General features: G+C 45.6%; 1 protein-coding gene across 1 annotated transcript; it reads right to left on the reverse strand.

Annotated features, from left to right (window-relative positions):
* Window positions 1-14,396: 14,396 nt before the first annotated feature.
* Window positions 14,397-26,057, reverse strand: TNFRSF11B (TNF receptor superfamily member 11b). The gene is made up of 5 exons (XM_035126347.3): window positions 25,901-26,057; window positions 22,592-22,961; window positions 16,615-16,812; window positions 15,162-15,386; window positions 14,397-14,938 (listed from the first exon to the last, which is right to left on the reverse strand). The coding sequence occupies exons 1-5, from the start codon at window positions 25,928-25,930 to the stop codon at window positions 14,550-14,552; spliced, it is 1,212 nt and encodes a 403-aa protein (XP_034982238.3). The 5' UTR covers window positions 25,931-26,057; the 3' UTR covers window positions 14,397-14,549.
* Window positions 26,058-26,908: the final 851 nt, after the last annotated feature.

Below are 26,908 nucleotides of genomic sequence, written 5' to 3' on the forward strand. Positions count from 1 at the left end.
GATTGGCTACTGTAGGGCTTTATTTCAGCTGGAACTTACAGGAACTCAGTTCTGGCACATTTCAGGTGGGCACCATTGCCATTATAAGAGAACAAGGGAGGCGTGGTGAGTTCCAGCACACTTTCCCTGGACAGATGAAGTATGGATTTTGAAGGACAGCTGCTTTTCAGTTTGCAGATTGGCCAAGGAAGTGCAAATTAGGTACCGGTAGTGTGAGGGACAAGAGATACCGGCAGGTCCCTCCCATTCTGCACACCAGCTCATCGCCCAGCGCCAGTAGCAGCGGGGAAGGGGAAAGCTCAAGCGGTGACTCAGGAAGAGGGGTCCGAGGCTCAGGCAAGGTAGCGGAGCCCATGCCCAGCGGGAGACGGGAAGTGGGAGGCAGGGGGGGGGAAGGCCCATCCCACCAACCCCAGAATTGCGCCGGAAACGGCGGGGGCGGAGATTCAGTATCCCGAGACTATTTTGCTGGAAGAAAACGCGCAGACATCCATTCGGAGGTTCTGACTCGTAACTGACAACATGTACCTAGCATTGCTCTGCACTGTAAATACTCAGCGCCAATAAAATCATGAAAAGGCAACAAGTGGAAGAGTCGTTACTCTAGAGTAGCCGCTAACGCCCCTGTGATAGGTAGGTTCACAGATTTGCCCCCTTTCCCTTCCTTTTTTGATATGCACTGCAGCCATGCCAGAACTATCTCAAGCTACATCAAGTCCTTTGTGTAACCCATACATATACATATACATATAATCTGCATCCAATATGCATGCTGTTGTGTGCAATCCAAATGTGAAGCCACACAGAGCAAGCTAAAGTACAGATGGGACAAAGTATTGCTTTCTGGGAGCAGACCTCAGGAAGCCTTCCCCCAAATTTGTGCCCTCCAGATATTTTAGACTACAGGGGCACAGGTGGATGGGATTTATAGTCCAGAACATCTAGAGGACACCAGGCTGGGGGAAATTGCATCGAGGGGGTTTGTTGCAGAGCATTTGCAACTCTGCAAACAGAACCGATGGATCTGTGTGCGGCTGCACTGCGTGGTGAAATTTTGAACAGCAGTTGGCGGCATCTCAGTGAAGAGGACCCTCAGACTGACTCTGCCCACCCTGGCTGTCCATGAGGTCCTCTTACATGTGTCCTCTTTTCCCAGGACATGTCCTCTTTTCAGGGGTAAGATTTCTGCCCGGATGCATTTTTTTAATTTGTCAAAATGTCTCTGGCTATACTTTCTGGATGGGACATACTAGACATAATAAAGGTAAAGGACCCCTGGACAGTTAAGTCCAGTCAAAGGCGACTATGGCGTGTGGTGCTCTCATCTCACTTTCAGGCTGAGGGAGCTGGTGTTTGTCCACAAACACTTTTCCGGATCATGTGGCCAGCATGACTAAACCGCTTCTGGTGCATGGAGAACCGTGACGGAAGCCAGAGCGCATAGAAATGCTGTTCACCTTCCCGCTGCAGCGGTACCTATTTATCTACTTGTGCTGGTGTGCTTTCGAACTGCTAGGTTGGCAGGAGCTGGGGCAGAGCAATGGGAGCTCACCCCGTCGCGGGGATTTGAACCGCCAACCTTCTGATTGGCAAGCCCAAGAGGCTCAGTGGTTTAGACCACAGCCCCATCTGTGTCCCTTACATACTGTAGACATAACTGGTGGCTGAAGACTTGCTTTCCTCTTCTCTTCTCCAATATTCTCTCTTTAGCAATATATCACAGTTTCTACAGCCTACATATAAAAAAATTCCTTCCAGCAGCACCTTAGAAACCAACTAAGTTTGTCACTGGTATGAGCTTTCGTGTGCATGCTCACTTCTTCGGATACACTGAAACAGAAGTCACCAGACGCTTATATATAGTGAGAGGGTGGGGAGGGGTATTACCCAGAAGGGTGGTGGGAATGGGTGATTGACTGACTGATCGTGTTTCTGAAGAAGGGTGCATGCACACGAAAGCTCATACCAATGACAAACTTTAGTTGGTCTCTAAGGTGCTGCTGGAAGGAATTTTTTTAAATTTTGTTTTGACTATGTCAGACCAACACGGCTACCTACCTGTAACCAGCCTACATATAGTAGAGGTATTTAAAATGAGAGTCGTCATAGCATCCTCTTTTTTGCTCTTCAATATATGGCAGGAAGGAGTATAGAGGGCTTCTTGTTCAAGGTGAGCCTTTCCTGAATAGTAATGTCTTCCTGAGCTCTGGTGTGCTTGTTGCTTCCTTGTTGTCCTTTGTTCCCGACGTTTGGTTTGCTCCTTGACCCTGTCTACTACTTGGCTTTGTAGTTCTAACTTGCTCTCCGAGCCTCCAAGTCTCAGACTCCAAGGCTCAGAGGGTATCAAGGACGGTGGTGGAGGTGGGGAGTTAATGCACTTGTCTCCGCTCTGCCACAGCGCATGAGGGATTTGAATGCCTGAGCTTGACTTGCGTCGTCACTGTATGAACTTGGCGCAAAGACCTTAAGAGGGTGCTGTTTGTTAATTTAAAAATTGCATCAAGTATGTAAGTACATACACTTGTTCCTGAAAATTGCACCAGTATATAAGGGATGTGTCTCCTCCACTTGAATCACCAGGGAGTTGGTGACTCGAGCCGTGAGGGGCATACACATGCAATTGGTTATTCTATCCATTATTCTATGCAGCATTGGGGTCGGGGAATAATCATTTTAATTTAAAAATCACAGATTGTCACCAATTATATAAGGCACCCACATTTGGTCAATGGATAAGTTTAAACCAATATTTTTGTTTTGTCTGTGAGATGCTATAAGAACATCAAACCAGCTCCCAGATGCAGGTTACACCATATAATTAGGTGCTCTAGATAAACATTACTGTAGCAGCTGGAACAGAACGAACTTTTAAGGGACATCATGTTGATCCATTGGTAGGAATATAATTTTGACTTCAGCCAAGTAACGACGACTTGATGATAGCTTTACTCTCTTGTTTTAGTAAACAAAATTATATGCTTAGGAAATAAGTGAGATTTTTTAAAGTGGGTTACTCAACTATACAGCTGCGTATTCCAGTTTGGCAAAAGTATGGCGAGGAGGAAGGAAAGGCAGGAGGGATGCACAAGGTAATAATTTTAATTTAATAATTCTGTTTGCTTTCACCTGGGGTGGGGAGCCTGTGGGCCTCAAGATGTCAGTGGAATCCCATCAGCCCAAGAAAACTGGAAAGGCCAAAGGTAGTTCAAAAAAAACCCGAAAGGGCCAAAGGTTAGCCAGCCTTGGCTTACACCAATAAGGACCTGCTTGGTCTTTGTTATGTACTGAGCTGAATCATAGAACAATAGGACCCAGATCAGCAGTCTGATTGGTCCGCAGGAGCCACCCAATCCAACTCCAGGTGGAAGTGAATCCGCAACCTGATTGGCCTGCAGGAGCAGCCAATCAGGCGGCTGGCGGAAGTGAATCCGCAACCTGATTGGCCTGCAGGAGCAGCCAATCAGGCTGCTGGCAGAAGTCAATCCACAAACTGACCCACAGGTGTAGCCCTGAAGTAGCCAATCAGGCAAAGCCCATTGTGTAAATAATGTATATAAGCAGATGGTTTTGGGAAAAGGGCATTCTTCTCTTCTTTCCTTGATGACTACGAGCTGAATAAAGAGCATGAAATTCACTCTCGACTCCGAGTATATTTCAGTCTTGTTATTCATTTGCTAAATTCATATCCAGATGATTACCTGTAGCTATTCATATCATTCTTGTTTTCATTTGCTTTACATATAAATGTGTAAGCAATCTGTCATGGCATGGCTGGAAGCAGGGGAGTGGTGGGAGGCACCAGCTGGGGAACCCCCCCCCCAAGGGAACCCCCAAGGGAAGAAGGCTCAGAGCCAGGGGTTGGGTGGTGGGTCTGATGAGTAGAGACTATGAAGAATAGCTCTGAGCAGTTAGGGTAGTAGAGCTGTCATATACCATATAATTTCTTGCTTGTCCGTTTGTTGTCCTTACGCCACCCTTTTCTCCAAGGACCTCAAGGTGGCATACATGGTTCTCCCCCTTCTCATTTAATCCCCACGACAATGCTGTGAGGTAGGCTCGGCTGAGAGGCAGTGAATGGCCGAAGGCTTCAAGGCCGAGTGGGGATTTGAACTGTGGTTTTTCCCAGGTCCTGGTTCGACACTCTAATTAGTCTGCATGGAATCTTGGGGTGCACCCCCACGCTTGTGGTTTCATTCCGTAGAGAAAAAGACTACTCTCAAGTGATCCCAAAATATCTATTTGTTAAGTTAATGGCTCTCACTGTCAAGTGTATCTTTGCATGACTAAAGAGGACAAGTCACTGGTTGCCATGGAAACTACCAGCTGGAGGTTCTTCCAGAAGATGGCCAAATCAGGCAGCCAACCAACCAACCAACTGGAGGTGATGATATTGATGAGTCTAAGAAAACAAGAGTCTGAAAGCCAATCTCATCTTGGACTGGGAAGATATGCACAGGCTTGGCTTGTTTTATGTGCTGATCCCAAAGCTGTGGCTTTCTTCTTAAAGGTAAAAGTAACCCTGATTGTTAGGTCCAGTCGCGGACGACTCTGGGGTTGCGCGCTCATCTCGCTCTATAGGCTGAGGGAGCCGGTGTTTGTCCGCAGACAGCTTCCGGGTCATGTGGCCAACATGACTCAGCGGCTTCTGGACAATCAGAGCAGCACACGGAAATGCTGTTTACCTTCCCGCTGGAGCGGTACCTATTTATCTACTTGCACTTTGACATGCTTTTGAACTGCTAGGTGGGCAGGAGCTGGGACCGAACAACGGGAGCTCGCCCCATCACGGGGATTCGAACCGCTGACCTTCTGATCAGCAAGCCCTAGGCTCTGTGGTTTGGACCACAGCGTCACCCGCGTCCCTTATGGCTTTCTTCTTACACCCCCCACCCCTAATGCAGTTGGGGTGGAGGGAGAGTAAGAGTTCTTGCTATGAAAATTCCACCTTTTGCTCAGCTTGTGTGTGTGTGTATGTATATGTGTTTGTGTGTAAATAAAATTATATAATAGAAACACCACAGTCTCCAGTGACTTTCATACCAGGGAAACTAACCTGTGTTATGTGCTCGGACTCTTGAAATATCACACACAGATTGTGGCGCATGTAGCACCACAAAGGCAGAAAGAGGCAATGGCAATTTCTGGCTGGGTTAGGGCCAGGATACTAAATTTTCCCAGGCGCAAACAATTACTCTTCAAGCATCCAGAATGCAACCTTGGTAGAGAGACATTGTGAGGCACATAGCCAGTGCACAAAAAATGCACATTTATTGCTCCCTAAATTCTAAGGCTTCAAGACTGCAGAAGCTTTGAATGTTTGGGAGATGGGCTTGTAAGATCCAACAAGCTTCATTGCCATGTTTTTGTCTATTCTGTTCAAGTGAAATTTGGAAGGGAATGTAGTCCAAACCTTTATGCTCAATTGTATGCTAAGGAGTAAATAAAGCATTTTCTGGGAACAGGGATATGTCTGGTAACGCTATATTTAGGGAGCATTTAAAGAAACAGAAAATAAACAGGGCCATAATTCTGCATATGTCCAATAAACACAGCTTGGTTTTGATACCTGGGGCTATATTGACTCCAGAGCATCACAGAACATAGCATTAATTCCAACTTAGCCAAGCCCCCTCCCCCTGAAAAGTGTGTAAGGCTTAAAAATAATGAATCTATCTAGCTATATATGTGTCACCTTATCTATATTTAGGAGTTCCTAGTGCATGAGGACTAGACACTGCTGTGATAATAGTCGTAGTGGGTGTGAAGCAGGAAATCCATTTTTCCCCCATGGACGGAAGACTGGTCCCCACAGATGCTAAAAATGCAGAATAACTAACAAAGAAGGAAAATGCCCTTCTGAACTCCACCTGAACTTTGGTGTGTCTGCTTCATAAAAAGCAAACCTTAAAAATAATCTTGATGAATTATCTGTGCATCCTTTTGAGACAACTGAAGAAAGGCAGGAGTGATGTGTCTGGTAGACCTGGGTTCTTTTCTGGTACAAGCTGCTTTGAAAGAAACATTGTGAAGGTTGGATCCAGGTGAGCAGGCATATCACCTGACACACTACCTTTTGAGATTGTCTGTTGCACTGTTGAACACCTCATACCACCTACCACCAGGAGGTTCATCTTGATGTTTAGTCTAAAACCCTTTTCTGGTCATTTGAACCTACTGGTTCAGGTCCTATCTTCTGAAGCAACAAAAAAACACAAAGTTATTTCATTATCTATGCCAGCCTTTCTCAGCCATGGGTCCCCAGATGTTGTTGGACTACAACTCCCATCATCCTTGAACACTGGTCCTGCTAGCTAGGGATGATGGGAATTGTAGTCCAACATCTGGGTACACAAGGTTGAGAAAGGCTGATCTTTGTGATAGTCTTCAGATACTTGAAGAAAGCTGTCTTACTGCCTCTTCATAGTCTATTGTCCAGGCTAAACGTACCCAACCCATTTATCTCGCCCCACTTTGTGGATAAACTTGTGGATAACCATCAATTGATATCCTTCTTAACCCTTTGAGGCAATCAATCATGTATCCTTCTTGCTGGTCTGCCTTGATTAGGGTTTGGAGGTACATGCTGTGGTGGTTTCACCTTTACATGGCCAACCAATTTCAGAAGATGGTGCTGGGGGACTTGACTCTCTGACATCTGTGGTGTGGGTCTTGCAGGGTTTTATTTACTGCTCATGTATTTTAACATCTACATGACATGGATGAGATAATTTGTAGGTTTGGCATGAGGTGTCATCAATAGGCAGATGGAACCCAACTCAATTTTTCACCCATTTTTTAAAAATCCAATTCATGTGGGGTGGTGATGGTGCTAAACTAGTGCCTGGGTGAGATAACAGACTGGTTGAGGGCTACATGAACAAATTTCAGATTGGTAGATGGGGAAAGACCTTCTTCACCACCAACCTCTGGCCTTGGATAGCTATTGCCCATCAGTAAAATCTAAAATGCTCACTGGAAGGATGGTTCCTGAAGCTGAGACTCCAATACTTTGGCCACCTCATGAGAAGAGAAGACTCCTTGGAAAAGACCCTGATGTTGGGAAAGATGGAGGGCACAAGGAGAAGGGGATGACAGAGGACGAGATGGTTGGACAGTGTTCTCAAAGCCACCAACATGAGTCTGACCAAACTACGGGAGGCAGTGGAAGACAGGAGTGCCTGACCATGGGGTCACGAGTCAGACATGACTAAACGACTAAACAAGAAAGAACAACATAATCTAAAATGGACCATATTCTGTCAGCACATGGTTGATTCACATGCAAGACTCATCGCTTTTTATAAGCACCACCACTTTTGCCCCTGAAAATTCCAGTGCTTTGCTCCCTACCATCTCCCTACTATGTATCACTAGATAGCTCAGTGGGTTAGAGCCTGCTGCTGATAACACCAAGGTCGCAGGTTCGATCCCCACATGGGACAGCTGCATATTGCAGGAGGTTGGGCTAGAATGATCCTCGGGGTCCCTTCCAGCTTTACAGTTCTATTACTTATTTTTATTTATTTATTAAATTTGAATACCACCTTTCACCCGTAGATCTCTGGGTGGTTCACAATGTAAAAATGCAAGATAAAAACACAAAACGCATTGTTGTTGTTGTTTAGTCGTTTAGTCGTGTCCGACTCTTCGTGACCCCATGGACCATAGCGCGCCAGGCACTCCTGTCTTGCACTGCCTCCCGCAGTTTGGTCAAACTCATGTTCGTAGCTTCGAGAACACTGTCCAACCATCTTGTCCTCTGTCATCCCCTTCTCCTAGTGCCCTCCATCTTTCCCAACATCAGGGTCTTTTCCAAGGATTCTTCTCTTCTCATGAGGTGGCCAAAGTATTGGAGCCTCAGCTTCACGATCTGTCCTTCCAGGACAGATAATAAAACGCATAATAAATAGCAAATCAAAAAAATAGCAAAAAAATAGCAAATCAAAACAACAACCCCCCCCCACATTATTTCAAGGTCTTCAATGAAAGCCAGCAGGTGAATAGTAATTGAGCAAGATAGCTGTGCCATATTATTCTGAGACAGGACAAAAAGCGAGGCTGTCATGTGGAAGTGCCACACTTTGTCATTCATTATTATTTCCAATCGGAGGCAGTATTCTTTTCCCTTCCATCTCAAACACTGATGTGTCTTGGGACAGTCATATGAGGTTGTCTTAGATCGAACAAGTTACTGGTCCATTTAGTACTCTATCAGGGGCATGCAACCTGAGGCCTGGGGACTGACTGTGGCCCTCCAGGCATTTCTATGTGGCCCTCAGAAATCTCCTCAGGCCACATCCCTCACTGGTCCTGTCTCTCACTCCGCTCGAGTGTTTTCGCCGGTGACCTTGAACTTGATAATGCCTCTCGCTTATCTGGATGCAGGATTGATGTGGGAGCATGTGTCTAGTTAAAAGGTACACAAGTGGCCAAAATTGTGGAAACCTTTCGGAAAAAGTGTATTTCCGAGGTTTGATGGCTCATAACACCACTCTTTTTTTTTTTGGAGCAATACCATAAAAATTATGTATCAATGGAAAGATAATTTAATGAAGAATGTAATGCAATAACTTTTATGGAGGGTTATTTATTACAACAGAAGTCATAAAGGAGAAACACATATAAAAATGAACGCCTTCCCATGGAGTGAGCCAAGTTTTTTTTTAGTTCTGCAGCTGTAACAATGTGAAACCAAGATTGAATTATTGCGTCTATTAACTGGGTTTTGTTGCTGGTTTGCTTCTTTCCATTGAAATATAAGTTTATGGTATTACTAAAAAAAAAAAGTGGTGTCGTGAGCCATCAAACCTCGGAAATACTGTACACTTTCTCCAAAAGGTTTCCACAATTTTGACCACTAGTGCAGTGTTTCTCAACCAGTGTGCCTCCAGATGTTTTGGGACTACAACTCCCATCATTCCTGACCACTGGTCTTGCTAGCTAGGGATGATGGGAGTTGTAGTCCCAAAACATCTGGAGGCACACTGGTTGAGAAACACTGCACTAGTGCACACTTCTCGTTCAGCCTGCTTTTGACTCGGGCCCCATCCACCACCGGCCTGCGGCCCTCAGATGGTTCCCAGGAATGGAATGTGTCCCTCAGCATGAAAAGCGTCTCCTGCCCCGCCTCAAATTGTCTTTTCAGAGAAGCAGTAGCTCTCCAGGGTCTGAAGGAGACTTTTTTTAAAAAAAAGCGTTGCTTCCTGAGATGCTTTTAGTCAGAAAGATTGAACATTGGGGCCACCCTGAGGGCACTTCGCATAAACGACTTCTCCCTTTGTTCCTGAGGAAACTGTCAGGTTTATTCCATATCCTGAGGTGCTAGTAGCAGCCTGTTTGTGGCCATTTCTCACCCCATGCCCACGAGAGGAGAGACTCTCGTGGAGTCCCTTTCTCTGCAATACAACACTTTCTCTCTCTCCCCCCCACAACTCTTCTCTCTTCTCTCACATCTCCAGTAAATGCCACTTCTCACTAAAGACATCCATTCTTCTGCTAGACTGTCTTTTAAAAACTCCCTGCAGATTAGACTGTGCCGTTTGGGGAGAAAGCAAGTCTAATGTCTTGTGACAATGAATCAATATGGATTTGATTAAAGCTTTCAGAAAGGCATCTTGAAGCATCTGCACTGCGTGATGCAATCGGGGTTAAGCTGATGGCTTTTTATATCCCTCCGCCCTGCGCTCTCCCCGGGAGATGGCAGGAATGGATTCGATGCTGCCTCGGAAAACTCCAAGATCAGCACTTTAAGAAAGAATTGCGCCATGCGCAGAGCAGTAATTCAGAACGTCCTGAGAGAAATATTGTACCAGGTAAGTAGGTATAGGTTTGCAGAATAAACCTATAAATAAGTACAGGGTTTATCGTTAGGGTTTAGGGCCATTAACTGATAGGGAACCAATATAGGCTTCCTTCTTTGCATTTGTAATTGAATTTATTCGCAGTTTCTGAAATAAGAAGCAAAACACAGCTACCTTTTGAAATTTGTGCTTATCTGAATTGTGTGATTTAATTCTCCGATCAGTGTTTACAAAAATGCATATATTAGGGGAAGGTGTTCATGAAAATGAACCTATTTGTGAAAAGAACATAAAAATGTGCTATGTTTGGGGAAATTGCTTGCAAAAAAGTGTATATTAGCAAAACGTGTATATAAAATGGTCTAATTCTGTGTAGGGCATATTCACATGTTCATAACTGTTGCAGTAAAGAGGGTCAGGAGTTGTAGAACCACAGATATCTCTGAGTGAGCAACTGGTGGAAGTGAAACAGTCTGTAATTCAAGGGTTAAATCTGTTATCAATATGTCAGCTCGGCAGGGTATACACGGAGGTATCACTTAGCAATCAAGCAGAGTTGTATGATCTCTACCGTAATTGGCTGTGTAGTTCTGAGGGAGTTCCCCCCCTGTATACTTGGTTGAATATTTAACTACTCTGTACAAGGCCTGAAGGGAGCAAGACAAAACCTCTCACTTCGTTTCTCCTCAGATTATAGTCTCTTTACTATCCAGTTTCCTTAATAAAATCTTATCAGGGTGTCTTCTTTCTCTGGACTATGCTTGCATTATTTACGTGACTGTGCTAACAGCAATTTGCTCCACTGAAGTTTGAGGGCAGACTGCAACTTTTAAAGACTTTTCCACCTCCTTTGCCTCTATTCCATAGCCTCTCACCTGATCCTATTGTGGAAGGATTTTGGTTCCTCGGTCTTAAGGAAAGACTGCTGTTAGGGTGCAGGCTCGGGTAAGGGACATAGCTGCCAAGTTATTCCTTTTTTAAAGGGATTTTCCATTATGCTGAATAGGCTTCCTCGCGAGAAAAGGGAAAACTTGGCAGCTATGGTAAGGGAGGTTCTTCTGAGCTGAAGTCTTGAGACCACATAACACCGGTCTTGAAAGACCTTCATTGGCTTCCACTACATTTCCGAGCACAATTCAAAGTGTTGGTGCTGACCTTTAAAGCCGTAAACAGCCTCGGCCCAGTATACCTGGAGGAGCGTCTCCACCCCCATCATTCAACATGGACACTGAAGTCCAGCGCCAAGGGCCTTCTGGTGGCCCTCACTGCGAGAAGCGAAGTTACAGGGAACCAGGCATAGGGCCTTCTCAGTAGTGGCACCCGCCCTGTGGAACACCATCGCAGCAGATGTCAAGGAGATAAACAACTACCTAATGTTTGAAGACATCTGAAGGCAGCCCTGTTTAGGGAAGTTTTTAATGACTGATGTTTTAATGTAGTTTTAATATTTTGTTGGAAGCCACCCAGAGTGGCTGGGGAGACCCAGCCAGATGGGTGGGGTATTATTATTATTATTATTATTATTATTATTATTATTATTATTAATTGACAATAACTTAGTTGTGATTCCTGCATTGCAGGGGGTTGGACTAGAGGACCCTTGCAATTCTCCAATTCTATGTGAAGGGCTCAAAAGACCACACAAGTCATATTATTATGGAAAAAATGGTTTATAAAATATGATCAATATCCAACCTAGAAACCCACCTTTTTAAATATGGTACATTCATTTTCTAAAACAATACTTCATATACAACTTGTTTATGATATATTTCCACCATATAACATTTATTTTTTTAAAAAAAATGAGCTGAATTAGGAAATTACATCCACGAGACCTCACAACCTATACAGACGAACCTAAGAAACAATCTTCAAAAATCCACAGAATAAGAATGAAGGATGGGTCCAATATGAAACATCACATATGTGCAGCTTATAAATACACCTCCTCGTTCCCTTTAGCTTGAAAATAGACAGTGTACAATCTATTCCTTTCTCTCTCTCTCTCCTTTGAGGGTGGAAACAGATGAAAAGCTTCCTACACTGCAGTTCGGTCAGCATTAAAAGTTGGCCAACAACAATCTATGCAACAATTGTTACAGGGCCAGCCACTGTAATACCATACAGTTGCTTTGAACTACAAAGCCCATCACCCCCAGCAAACATGCCCAATGATCAGGGGTGATGGGTACTGCAGTCCACAACAGCAGCAGGTCACCCCTGCCTTATTGTGTCCCTGCTCAGTTGAGCTCCCCATTGTTCTACACCTGGTACCAGGGCCGTCTTACCCATAGGCACTAGGGGTGCGAGGCACCTGGGCGCCGGGCTCTCAGGGGCGCCAAGCCGAGAGTCCGGGGCCTGGGAGTTGAGTCCAGGGAAGAGCCCGCCCTTCGGTTGGAGTGCCGCGGTGGGCTCTTCTGCTGCGGGCATGAGTTCGGGGGCAACCGATCCAGCGAGACGCTAAGCCGGCCAGCTCGCTCAGCCCTCCTGTGTGCCTGGGACAGGGGCGGGGGGCGCCAGGTGGATCTTTGCACCCCAGCGTTCCATATGCTTAAGACGGCCCTGCCTGGTACACAGGGGCACTATATTCAATTTCGTTAAAAAGAACCAAGTATTTTACTTGGGGAGAGGGCAAAGTTTGCAGTAGGGTGCAAAGGCTGACTTTTGGCAATATTCAATATTAATATTTATTATTATTATTATTACTATTAAAAAGAAAACCCAAAACCCCACAAATAAACCCCAAACACACAAGTTTTTAAAAGTCCATTTTAAGAATTTTTGGGGTCAGGGGCAGATTCATATCCACCATGTATGAGCGCTTGCACCTAGGAGAAGGGGGGGGGAATCCTTTGAATGGCAATATTTCATACCTAGGAGTACATAAGAAGGAGCTCTGCTGGATCAGACCAATGGCCCATCAAGTCCAGCATCTTGTTCTCACAGCGGCCACCCAAACGCTTGTGGGAAATCCCCAAGCAGGATAGGAGCACAAGGTCACTCACCATTCCTGTGGTTTCCAGCAACTGGTATCCGGAAGCATGTTAAATTAATTTAGGGGAAAGATGGTTGGGGTGTGTGTGTCTTAGAGGTTGGGAAGAGAGGTTTTTTTGTGGGGGAGGCTAATGTGGAGCTGCCACTTGAAGAGGGAGCTTAAAAGCTCTTGTGCGTGAGTCAAGCAGCGTCTCACACTGCTTCGGATCCTGATCTGTACCAGAGTCAGAGGTGTTCCTGAGAAAGAGAAACTCGAGCTCTGTATAGGCACTGGAAAAAAGGCACGAGGCCACAAACTGGAGGGGGCTTGGGGTGGGCACATTGGTACCACAAACACGGGCCTCTGCACCTGGCTTTTGTGTTTTGAGTGTGAAGGCCTGAAGGAGAATTGGGTCCGGATCTTGCGCAATTCTGGTTCCCAGTGGTGGGGAATGACCCTACTAAGCATGTTCAACGGGACATACTTAAGAGTGGGTGCGTGTGGCGCTGTGGTCTAAACCACTGAGCCTCTTGGGCTTGCCAATCAGAAGGTTGGTGGTTCGAATCCCCACGACGGGGTGAGCTCCCGTTGCTCTGTCCCAGGTCCTGCCAACCTAGCAGTTCAAAAGCACGCCAGTGTAAGTAGAAAAATAGGTACCACTGTGGCGGGAAGGTAAACGGCGTTTCCGGGCGCTCTGGTTTCTGCCATGGTGTTCAGTTATGCCAAAAAGCAGTTAGTTCCTATCAGGGGTTCATGCTCATCATGCAAAGGCCACGAGTGGATTCATAGAATCATAGTGTTGGAAGAGACCACAAGGGCCATCCAGTCCAACCCCCTGGCAAGCAGGAAACACCATCGAAGCATTCTTGACAGATGGCTGTCAAGCCTCCGCTTAAAGACCTCCAAAGGAGACTCCACCATACTCCTTGGCAGCAAATTCCACTGTCGAACAGCTCTTACTGTCAGGAAGTTCTTCCTAATGTTTAGGTGGAATCTTCTTTCTTGTAGTTTGAATCCATTGCTCCGTGTCCGCTTCTCCGATTGGATGGGCCTCACATACTTGGGGTTGTTGGCATGGGCATGAACATTGGCCCTGCATCACCTACAACGGGGGTCGACCTTCGGATGCAGTAGACCACAGCTCTCATCACCCCTGACCATTGCCTGTGCTTGATGGGGTGATGGGAACGTAGTTCAAAGCATTTGCAGTGTACCAGACTGGCCAGCCTTGCCCTGCTCAGTTGGTGCCCTCAAACACTCTTTTGAGCATCTGAGTAAGAACTATGTTGGGGGAGCAAGCAGAAGAGCAGCTGCCCCCAGGAAATGGCACGCTTGTTCCCCACCCCACCCCACAGATTCACCATATGGGATGCTGCAGTGCTGACCTCTCAGCAAGCGGGTCATCTGTTTCTACCCTTGATCTCAAACTGCGGCCATTCAAGTTAATAAATACGTACAACATTCTGGAGTTCAGTGACTATAAATAGCAAATACGGCTGCATGCCTGTTCTGGTATTTCTCTGCACATCTGTTTGATTTCACTGGAAATCTCGGATGTCCTAAGATTCCAGATCAGGAGCTTAATGTAACAACAACAAAAATATTATTATTATTATTTTAAAATGATCTAGGATAGCTCTGAGCTATCCCAGTCAGACGTATAAATATAAATAAGCATAATATAGAAAAACATTCCCCCTCCCAATCCACATACAAAAATGTAATCGTTATTGCTAGCAGCAAGTAGAGTATGAAATATTGGATAGCTAAAACTATGCACGCCTCACTTTCACCAAATGGATCTGGTTTCCTAGCATTTCTAAGAAAAGCTTCTGGTATAATTTGTACATCGAGAGGCTGTGGAGGAACTTGACCACCTTCCGGAGGCCTTGGATCGTCGTCTTGGGGAAATGGTATGTTTTCAAATGCTTCAGCCCATACGTCAATCCCTTGATGGTGTCTTGGTCTCTATTTTTTACTCTCCACAAGCTGAGAAGCTTGAGAATCTGCTCGGAAGATTTGCACAGCTTCAGAATACGGTCGACTTCTTCCTTCCCCACTTTCTTCCCTGGCAAATTTTCCATCAGGATGCTGAGCTGCTCAAAGGTGATGTTGAGGTGGCCAATGTGTTTTGAGACACTGTTTTCGCAGTGATCAATACCTGCGAAAGACGAATAGAGAAGCTGGTTTATTTCGTAGACTCACAGAATCGTAGAGTTGGAAGGGAGCCCAACCCTCTGCAATACAGGAACCTCAGCTAAAGCATTCATGACAGATGGCTATCCAACCTCTGCTTAAAAACCTCCAAGGAAGGAGAATTCATAAATAAATGTGAGCTTGCTCAGTGTATGCATACACCGCTCTGCTTGTATAAATGGCCTTACCTTGCTTAATGTTCTTGACCACAGTGTGACCATTGTTCTGCTCCTTCCATAATTTCAGTAACTGAAAGGTCTGTTCCTGAGGACTGTGCCTTTGTTTAAGCCATTCTGTAGTTTCTGTGTTGACCTTTATACCTGGCAGACTATCCCTTAGCGTGTTCAGCCAGTTGGGCGTGAGTTTTGTTGGAACGGCAAACCTGAAGAATGCTTCCTCACATAAAGTCACACCTGAAGAAGAAAAAGAAGAAGAAGCATATTGATCTTTCAAAGTCTGTCTGGTCTGGATCAGTCATCCAAACATTGCACCTGTGCCCTTTCGAAAAGCATAAAAATCCCCAGTATTGCTCTACCAAGGCTGCAGACCTGTGTTATTTATTCATGAAATTTATATGCTACTTTTTCCTCTAAGGACTTCAAGGTGGTGTAAATGGTTCCCTCCTTCCTCATTTAATCCCCACAACAACCCTGTGAGGTAGGCTCGGGTGAGAGATGGTGACTGGCCCAAGGGCACCCAGTAAGCTTTATGGCGTGGGGAGATTTGAACTCTGGTCTCTCCTGGTCCGACACTCTTATTAGGCTGCATAGAATCTTGGGGGTGCACCCTCAAGCTTGTGGCTTCATTCTGTAGAAAAAGACTGCCCAAGCGGCCCCAAACTATCTCTTTGTTAAGTTAATGGCTCTCACGGTCAGGTGTATCTTTGCATGACTAAAGAGGGAAAGTGACTGGTTGCTATGGAAACTACCAGCTGGAGGTACTTTCCAGAGATGGAGCCAAGCAACGCCTAGGAGCCCAAAGATTCCCTACCATATGCTAATGAAGTGCTTTCAGAAGTGTCACTCTGGATGAGGAGTAGAGAGCTGCTACACTAGCTTCACAGCCGGTGGATTGCTGTTGTTTACCAGAAGGGAGGAGCGAGGCAAAAAGAGGATTGGACAAATTCATGGAGGAGAGGGCTTTTGATGGCTACTAGGCATGATGGCTGTGATCTGCCTCAATAGTTGGAGACAGCCATGCTTTTGAATATCAGTTGCTGGTATTCAACATAAGTAGGGGAGTCCTCTTTTGCTCAGGCCCTGCTTGAGGGTTTCCTACAGGCATCGGGCCGGCCACTGTGGGAACAGGATGTTGGACTAGATGGGTTTTGGCTGGATCCAGCAGGCTCTTCTTATGTTCTTATGGTGGTGGGAAGGTTGGCGCAGTGCAAACACACTGGCAGAATCAATCCAGTGTTCCTGCCAGCGTGTTTGCACCATTCCAACTTCAGATCTTCTGCATTCCCTCGGGTTAAGCAATGGTGACCCACCTGCTGGGAAGGTCGTGTGGCGGTTCTGCCCCACCCAGCAAGCTACATGGAGAACAACTTCTATTTCACATCAGTCAGCTGCAAGCTATCCCTTGCTTTGAAGCACAAGACTTAACTAATAGAAATACAACAACTGATAAATTGGCTCGTACCGATTCCACACTTCTGATCTGATCTGTTGCTTTTTTCTCCCTGGCAAACATTGTCACGCGTGGCGTCTCCCTTGCGCACCATTTTGAGACCCAGCGCACTGCAGTTGGTGTGCTTTTGACAAGCTTCCTTGGGTGACATTTCATTGGAGAAATAGCCTTCTGGGCATCTCTCGCAAACCGTGTCACTTTCAGGGGTACCTTGGGACAAAAGAAAGAGACAATAAAAATGCTTGGCAATTACTTTGTATACAGCACTTCAGGGACTTCTTATATATATGGTGAAAGGCAGCATGAAAGACTGAGCTGAAAAACAATCAGATAAATGCCTGATTTGTGTGTTCCCAAAGATTCTCATTCAAAGGGGGATGCTCGTTTCCCAGGACAGTTTCGCCAATTAATGTTTTAAATCTCATCTGCTTTGGTTTTGTAAAGGCACATTCAGAAGTCTCACACGGGACAGCGCATGCCCCCAGGGACTGAGCCACTTTCAAACGTAGGTGGAAGACTGCATTGTTTATAGAACTGTAGAGCTGGAAGGGACCATGAGGATCATCTAGTCTAACCCCATCCAATGCAAGAATCATAGCTAAAGAATCTTGGACAGACAGCCGTTCCATCTCTGTTTCTCCAATGAAAGATAGTCCACCTTCTGAGGGAGTCCATTCCACTGTCAGGCACCTCTTATTGCCAAAACGTTCTTCCTAATGTTAGAAAGTTCTTCCTAATGTGATTTCTTCACCTCTAAAGCTCCCTACATATTTAAACCTAGCCCATTAGGCAGTTTTAAAATGGGGAGTATTCAGATATGGAATCTGGACAAGCAAAAGGTTCACATGGAACTTGGTTGGCGCAGCAGGACACCACATGCTGTGGGACTGGTGGGGATCAGCAAAAATAAACCCCAGAAGTCCAACTCTGATACTCCAGAGCTGGTCCAAAGTCAACTCCGCTCAAACAGTTGGAAAAAGTTGCTTGGCTTTGATTCCTATGGACCAGCCCAGCATAAATAATAATAATTATTATTATTTATTTATACCCCGCCTTCCCCAGCCAAGGCCGGGCTCAGAGCTGCCCTGAAGCTCCACCACATCAACATGCGATGAGCTGCCATTTTATATTTCCCACAATGACCCAGAGCAGGGCTGGCCCAATACATTTCGGCACCTGAGGCAAACCCCAAAAGGGCACCCCCTCTCCAGTGAAGAATGGGCGAGTGAAGGTCTGAGTCAGGAGCAAGGGCAGGAGGTGGGCTGCCAAGGAGGAGGCAGGATCAGGGCTGGCCCATGCAGGAGGCGAGGTGAGGCGACCGCCTTGGGCGGCAGGATCCACAGGGTCAGAAGATCCAGCTTGCAAGGAATGCAGTGGCAGCAACAGCTACGGTGCACTCCCTGGACTCCAGATCTTCTGCCCCTGCCAGGGAGGGCACCAAAATAAGGGCCCACGGGTGGTACCTTTGCCCAAGGTCTTCTCAAACCTGGAGCAGAGCTGGCATTGCCCATGGACGATGGCACAAAAGCACTTTTTTTCTTTTCGCAAACTTTGAAGGAATTCTTTCACCAGAGCGCGGAAACGAGTGCATTGGATAACTCAATGAAATGCCTTCTTTCCCTTAAAATCTGGCTTGTCACGCTCATGTTCGACGTGGCATGCCAGCCATGTGTTATAACCTGCTGGGTGGCTTAATAAACCCAGCCTGTGCAGGCAATCTGGATTTAACTAAAATGAAGGGTTTATCAAACACCTGATGGTCTGTGGTTTGTGGCTGCAAATTGGACAGAGCAGATTTAAGTCCCTTCTGAGCGGCTCCCCATTCCTACATAAATGGCAATAGAATTAAAACAGGTGTTGCATTTTTCAAATCAAGCTGGCATTTCCTGCCTTTCCTATGTAAATGAAAGCCCTTGCTTGCACTTAGTTGGTATAGATTTGAGCTAGAGTATGAAATTAGAGTTCTGTAGGTAAATTATGCTGCTGGATACCCTTAAATGAGTTTCCAAAGATTTTAAAGGTAAGGAATAGCTCAGGAATGTGACACAGTGAAGAATATGCATTGATTCCCCTCTTTTTAGGCCTGGCTGGATTATTGCATATGCCCTAAAAATACGATACTAATGTTTAATAAAAATTAATTCTAAGGAATGCATATTTGATTAAACTGCTATTGTAAAGCAATCAACACGGAAGGTGTTGTGTATGGATGAAAATATTTTTAGGAACCTGGAGAGCAAGAAAGTTGGGGTTCTTTCCTTTACTAAAAGATCTACAATGATGAATTAAATGTGCAGTTAGGGAACAAATGCTGTCAGGGTTATTAATATGCATAGCTTCTCACAGAAAAGCAAGAATTGTGATCCATCCATATTCAACGCAACAGAAACTCTAGGAGTATGTCACCCTGATTGCAAGTAAATTTCTAGCCTTTAATTCTAGTGTTCACTTTTAAGCTTGTAAAGAGCATGGGTTGAGCTATAAATCAGTGATCCCTGTGTGACTTACCCTCTGTTCTATATTCCCTTGTCAGCTGTTATGTGCAGGAGCTAGCAGCAGGGCCTTTTCAGAACTGGCCCCACTTCTGTGGAATTTCTATGTCAGGGTAAAGGTAAAGGTAAAGGGACCCCTGTTCATTGGGTCCAGTCGTGACTGACTCTGGGGTTGCGGCGCTCATCTCTTGTTATTGGCTGAGGGAGCCGGCGTACAGCTTCCAGGTCATGTGGCCAGCATGACAAAGCCGCTTCTGGCGAACCAGAGCAGCACACAGAAGCACCTTTTACCTTCCCGCTGTAGCGCTACCTATTTATCTACTTGCACTTGAAGTTCTTTCGAACTGCTAGGTTGGCAGGAGCTGGGACCGAGCAACGGGAGCTCACCCCGTTGCGGGGATTCGAACTGCCGACCTTCTGATCGGCAAGCTCTAGGCTCTGTGGTTTAACCCGCGTCCCTGCGTCAGGGTAGGTCACAGCATTAGTCTGAATGCAGTCAATGGGTTGCATTCAATCTTCCAGGAATGGATCTAGTGCTTGCATACTCCTTCCTTCCTTTGCTCCTTCCTTCCACTCTTCAACTGAATGGCTTAACACATTAATTCCTGGTTTGATCAAACCATAGTTTGCTATTACATTCAGACTGGTAGATTATGGTTTCAGCAACGCCTTTGAACTAGCTTTGCTTACTAGAAAACCAGTTTGTAAGCCTGGAATGGAGGGACTGCTTAAATAACAGCCTGAAGTTTTTTTTGCACAACAGCAAACAATGGATTGATCAAACCACACGTGAGGGGGAGGGGAGAGCAGACACGGGTCTCTTTCCCAGTCCCCGAAATGAACGAATGTATTTTGGAAGAATGCATTATGAGTTCATGTAAATATTTTTATATTTCCTGTTTGGCATGCTGAAAGCATTTAATCCAATGTCTAAAATGTAGCTGTAGTTTAAAACATAATTTATGAGGATTCTCACACCTCTGGGCATACTGGAAGCCACTTTATATGCAGCTAGCTAATATTTTTGCAGTAACAGAAATATATGAAAAACCCACACTTTGCATCTGGAGCTGAAATGAAGTAGGAGACCCGATTTCACTCCTCCTTAGCTTCAAAAAATGATGAAACTAGTATGTGCAGGGCCATTTTCAAGCAGATCCATAAAGTTTCTGCATATCTTTTTGTTGTCGTTTCTAGACAAGGATTTATTTAGCCTTTATTTTCTAGATAGTGCTCTTCGGTGGCAGTATTAATTTCCATCAATAAAGAACACGTGACCTCTTTTATCTGTCTCCCCCCCACTCCTGTTTTTGTTGTTAAAAATCTATCGCCGCGGTCTCTATCCCTTCTAGCAATGCACAATATTACCAATTTGTCTGGCAGGAGAATTACTGTGTGTGTGTGTGTGCACGCTTTTCTAGGAGTATCTTTTTGCGACATTGGTAATTAATTACTGCCACACATTTGCGATGACTTTTGCTATTACACTAATATTGTTATAATTACTCTCTGGGTGCTATATCAGTCCGCGCTTCTGCTGTTTGTCAAGGCGCACGGAGGCTTGAAACAGCTCTCTTTCCCCCATGAAAAATGTTATTAGTTATAACCCATAAATACTGCATCCCAGATAATGTCCCTGTGAATGAGGTCGATCCATCATGTTTCTCATTAGAAGGCAATTTGCTGGTGCCATTAAATTACCCATTACAGTAAGAGCAGAACATTTTGCTACTGTGAGCAACATCACTTTTGGCAGCGGTCCAACGACGTGTTTAGGAGGACAACGGCTGTTTTTCACAGGCGCTGCAATAAATTTGCGACCCATCCGTTGCCTCTGGGCGTATTCGTTTTGGAAATTTGAAAGCTATGCAAGTGTCTCTGTGTGAGAGCTACACAACTCGTGTGTGTGTGTGTGTGTGTGTTGGTTTTGTAGTTCCACCCAGGCAGCCCAACCAGGATGTTTTGGAAAAATTTTGACTAGGCTGCCATGCACAGCTGTTGGGATACAGTACAGTGGTACCTCAACTTACGAAGGTGATCCGTTCCGCAGCGCTCTTCGTAAGTCGAAACCTTCGGATGTCAAAGCGTCCATTTTGCGCATGCGTGAAGCGCGATTTTGCACTTTGCGCATGCCGCGCACGCCGCTTCTGCGCAGGCGCAGAACACGCACAGGGCGAAAATAATTCCGGGTTTGCCGACTTCGTAAGTCGAAACCTTCGGAAGTCAAGGCATTCGGAAGTCGAGGTACCACTGTACATTTGCCTTGCAATCCACGCAGGCAATTTCATAACTGTGAACCAGGGATGGGGCAATCCCAGGTCATCCCTGGCCATCAGCTGGGGCTAATGCAGAGTTCAAGTCCAACAACATCTGGAAGGCCACAGGTTTGCTATGTCTGATGTAAGCCAACCTTGCAAATGATGATGATGATGATGATGATAATAATAATAATAATAATAATAATAATAATAATAATAATAATAAAGTCCACTAAAGTTAACAAACTACCAACCCCCAACCCACCTTCTGTCCTTCCAATAAGCTTTAAAGGAGCGCAAACCAAGATACCATAGCAAGTTGTCTGTGAGCGAAAGTGATAAACAGACACTCCTCCCTTGTTTCAGCCTCTCTGTATCCCGACCCTGCTGTCTGTCTCAGACCGCATTCACCTTCCTCTGGCGCTCTGGATCCTTGTTGACTTACTCTGGATCCTGACCGCCAGCCAGATGATACCACACTGACACTGAATCCTATGCATCCCAACAGGAGTTTCGCACAGCTAAAGGTGCCCCCTTGTTTGAACCTTACAACAACCCTGTAGATCAGGTTGAGAGACTGTGACTAGCCTATGGTCACCCAGTGAGTTTCATGGCCAAGCAGGGATTTCAATCCAGCTCTCCTTGTTCCAAGACAGACTCTCACTCTCACTAGTTGATCCCTCTTATAAATAATGCTGGGACCCAGGTGGCGCTGTGGGTTAAACCACTGAGCCTAGGGCTTGCTGATCAGAAGGTCGGCGGTTCGAATCCCTGTGACGGGGTGAGCTCCCGTTGCTTGGTCCCAGCTCCTGCCAACCTAGCAGTTCGAAAGCACATCAAAATGCAAGTAGATAAATAGGAACCGCTACAGCGGGAAGGTAAACGGCGTTTCCGTGCGCTGCTCTGGTTTGCCAGAAGCGGCTTTGTCATGCTGGCCACATGACCTGGAAGCTATACACCAGCTCCCTTGGCCAATAATGCGAGATGAGCACGCAACCCCAGAGTCGGTCACGACTGGACCTAATGGTCAGGGCTCCCTTTACCTTTACCTTTATATATAATGCTAGTCATCTGTGGTGCACTGAAGGTCCTGAAAAGAAAAGGAAAAAAGCACTTGCACTGTTCCCCAGTATACCCAAGGGTGTGTGTGTAATCTTCCTGGTCTGGTTTCCTGGAGAAGTTTCTTCCTCGCCCCAGGTGAACAGGCACGAGGCCATACTCTGGGAAACAGACACATACCTTGCTCAGCAACACCATATCCAGGTGGACATGCTGTGTGTTTCAAGCAGAATTCCAGTTCGAGGTGCCGCCCTTCGATGCACTCGCAAACTCGGTTCTGGGTGCTGCTGCATTCGACTTTCTCGTATTGCAGCTCCTTGCACACCACATTGCAGTACTGGCACTCATCGTTGCTGTTCCATTCGTCTGCGTAGAACTGGTCCGGGCAGGGGGCACACTCGGTCTTCGACGAAGCCGTGCAATGCTGCTTGACGTAGGTTCCGGGGGGACACTGGTCACACAATATCTGATGGGAGGTTGCCGGGTCGAAATGGAGGTACTTTGGGGGAAGATCCTCCTGGACAGTCCATTTCACAGATATGTCCAACAACTAGCAGAAGAGACACAACACAGGGTTTTAGGTTACATGGTTTGCAACACACTGGTATTGCTGCTGTTATTTACATTTCTCAGAGGCATTACCCTTAAAGCCGGTGCCAACAGGTGTCAAGAGACAGGGGGGACACCATTAAAAAGGCCCTGCCCCTTGTTGCCACCCTTTAAACACCTCTCGGAGAGGGAATTTGGAGAGTGTCCCATTGTTTTGAGGGCAGATGTAGGGCAACTTTGAATGATGCAGTTTTATTTGTGTGTGTTTGTGTGTGTCCCACACACACACACACACACACACACACAAGAGAGAGAGGGGGGGATTTTGAAAGGGAAATGACATTATATTGATTTCCTTTTCTATTGGATCTTTCACACTTTCACACTGATCTCCAAACAGAAGTCAAATGACATTTGAGCTCCACCCACTCATGTGAAATAAATGTGGATTTGGAGGACAATTGCAAAGACAGCCAAAGCTCCTACAGGCTTCTTTCCCTTCAATCACAGCCTTGTGAAAGTAAAGAAACTAGTTTTTCAGCATACAAAAACATTATTATATGTCTTGGCTTTGGGGTTTCACGCAGACCGCAGAAGAATGTTTGGATTTACTGAAAGAAACAAATAAAGCAGCCTCTGTTTTGCATCACAAACACATCTTGGTGTCTCCTTTGCCTTTGAAAATGACTGTCAGGGTCTGGATGGGATCCAAAGTCGAATCCCTAAACTCTGCTATTCACTTCTCTACATAATACAAGTGCAAATGGGGTCCAAGGCCCATTGGGCCACCAGTGTTTTTCCACCAACGGGTGAGATCTCAGAAGCAGAACATACAGAGCGATAGTCCATGCCCCTGTTTGTTTGTATCCAGGATCTAGTTTTCTGATATCTGTGGCTTCTAAACCTGGACCTATTTTTCACCTGGGCTTTTGCCTTTCTCTTTCCATGCCATCATGTTATCGAAAACCCATGAGGGACAGAAGCCCACCCAAAACCAATGACCCACTGGATCCTTGCTGGAAAGTGACATTTCCCCCTTCCCAGTCTTTCCTGGGGGTTTATGCCATTTCCCCACCACCTTTTCCCTACGCAAGTCAACGGAGAGAGATACTTTTCTGAGGGAGAAAATGCTGTGTAGCTGAAAACCTGTTGTGGGGGAGCCAATCCCCACCAAAGACCCTTCGGGTAACATGTTTCTTGGTGGGAGACGGATACTGTCCTCACTTCTTCTAAGAAACCATTCTCTTTTTTTTCTCACATGCCCCTATTCCTAATGTACCCACCCCAAAACAGTTCTCTTTGCAGGAGAACCACTGCGGCTGTCAATCTGAAATCTGTCAGGAGTCATCCCCTCAATCAGAAGAAATGACCAGTCTTCAAATCCCTGTGAAAGGGATGCACACACACACACACAAAAAAAAATTATGTTGTTTGATCTGCTAACAAGAATTGCCAGTATCTGGAGATGACTTTAAATCCTAGCATCATTCTAATAATGAATTCAGTTTATGCAAACTACTGGGAAGTTGAATTCTGTTCTTCTTTTCATATTGAATATACTGTTGTTGTTTTTGATGGGGCACAATCCACTGAGAAATGGGGCTAATACAGGGGGCCATCCCAGTGGGCTGAGTCCCATTTTTAAGAACCAGAAAATCCCTTTGTTCTAAGTGTTTCTATATGATTGGCAATAATAACTCACTGAATACATGATCTACCAAAGGCTCACATGAAGCAAAGTCGACAGATAAAAGGAAGCACTCACAGTTATCTGATCAGCTGTTCCTCCATGTTGCACAACTTCTAGGTAACATCAAACATCACTTGGGTTGATTAGTCACAAGGCAAACTATTCTCAGCTATGAGATCACTTTTAGAATATATTTGTAGGGTTGTAATTGGTGCTAATCACACTCAGAGAAGACCCTTGACGTTGATGGACACAATTCACTTAGGTCTATTCATTTCAATGGGTTTACTCAGATTATAACCTACTTGACTACTGCCCATAGATTTTTGGATTCTTAGCTTTCCCAGAGTGGGGCATAAATAAATGTCTCCCTAATGTACATCTGAGAGAGGGTAAAGTGGAGAAAGGGGTAAAGGAGATTGCAAAAATAACAGACATTCCAACCCATTGATTTTGGGGCACACCTGCCGGCGTCGATGTTCAGTGGATCTCCTTATGAGTTTAGGAGCTACCCCATCCTCTTTAACGCCATAGACATCTCCACACATGCAACGGGAGCCAGTAAGAGACATTTGCCCAGTTGGGCACAGAAGATCCACAAACTGTGACCATTCGCATCAGGAGGAACTGGTGGCAGAGCAGAAATTGCAATGCTCCAGAGATCTTTCTCCCTACGATCATTTTATGGGAAGATTCCAGGGATTGTACCTTAAACCTTCTGCTCTGTCTGCCACCAGAACCTGTTCCACATCCAGCCACCACCCTTAGACCATCAGAGCACCACGATAGATAATCCAGTGCTCTCTCTGCCTATGTGAGGCAGCCCCATATATCCATACATTTGTGCAATGTATAAAATTAAACACGGTATCTGACAAACCAGTCCAGTCTCACAGATTTGCTCCTGTTCTTTCCAGCCCTCCTCTCCACAGACTGTCCTGACAATATTAAACAGATTCATAAAATCTGCAGTGGCCCAAGGCTCTCATAGGAGGGTCAGAACTAAGAGATTTAGATGGCACCTATTTCTCAAAAATGCAGCATATTAATTCCTTCCTCCACCCCCCACCCCAGAAGCCAGGAATGCCTCATCCCTTGTTAAAACTTTGCAGCCCACTACGATTTGAAAGCTAGCACACTTACTAAAAGACCTGAAGAGGGAAAGTCAGCCAGCGGAGAACAGAGAATGATATCAAGGCTCTGATCATGTCAGTTCCAAAGCAATCGTCAGTCTCTGGGCAAGGACTTACCACAAGTGTGCAGCACAGGAACTTGTTCATTGTGGTTGCTTTCAAACCCTCAGGGATCTGGGAAAGCAATCAGGCAGTTAGGGAGTGCTCTGGTCTCGTAGCAGCTTGCAAACACTGGCCCGGCACATTAAAAGCTCGTTTATATATATATCTGCAGCCCCATGCAACAGGAAACCTTGGCTCAGCTTTGAATACTCATTCCCTCCCCACGATCAATTTCTTTTTTATTTTTTATTTTTAAAAGGAACCTGTCGATGATTTCATGCAACTCCTTTCAGCTGTATTTAACCACAAGCTGGGGGGAAAAGGAGGGAGTGTCAGGATCCGGGCACAGCGATGGGTTAACTAATTACTGTCTGGCAGTCACCGCCTCTGCTGTGTTACTGCCCACCCCTTTTCTGGGCAAAGAGGGGGAGTCCAAAACAGACTCACCTCCAGGACAACAAGGGGCGAGTTATTCACAGCCTGGCTGTTCTAGAAACAAAATTATAAAAATATCCTGCTGCAACCAGCTCATCCTTAAGTTGTCTTCCTTTTTGGTAGTAAAGTTTTTGGAGGGTTTTTTTTTTTTGCTTCCGATGCCCTGAACTAGAACTGAAATAAGCAATCCTTCTCACTTTGTGATACATGGTTTTAGACTTTATTTCCTAGAATCATAGAATCATAGAGTTGGAAGAGACCACAAGGGCCATCCAGTCCAACCCCCTGCCAAGCAGGAAACACCATGAAAGCATTCCTGACAGATGGCTGTCAAGCCTTCGCTTAAAGACCTCCAAAGAAGGAGACTCCGCCATACTCCTTGGCAGCAAATTCCACTGTTGAACAGCTCTTACTGTCAGGAAGTTCTTCCTAATGTTTAGGTGGAATCTTCTTTCTTGTAGCTTGAATCCATTGCTCCGTGTCAGCTTCTCTGGAGCAGCAGAAAACAACCTTTCTCCCTCCTCTACATGACATCCTTTTATATATTTGAACATGGCTATCATATCACCCCTTAACCTTCTCTTCTCC

Source organism: Zootoca vivipara, chromosome 8 (genome assembly GCF_965207765.1).
Source record: "Zootoca vivipara chromosome 8, rZooViv2.hap1.1, whole genome shotgun sequence".
In the NCBI taxonomy this organism is placed as follows: Eukaryota; Metazoa; Chordata; class Lepidosauria; order Squamata; family Lacertidae; genus Zootoca; species Zootoca vivipara.

Bases quoted from the DNA above. Each gene is read 5' to 3' on its own strand.
- TNFRSF11B (XM_035126347.3), bottom strand. From the start codon at position 25,930: ATGAACAAGTTCCTGTGCTGCACACTTGTG. The intron at 16,813-22,591 runs GTATGTGTCTGT...TTTTGTCCCAAG, and splicing joins ATATGGTGTTGCTGAGCAAG to GTACCCCTGAAAGTGACACG. The intron at 15,387-16,614 runs GTACGAGCCAAT...TTTCTTCTTCAG, and splicing joins AGATCAGAAGTGTGGAATCG to GTGTGACTTTATGTGAGGAA.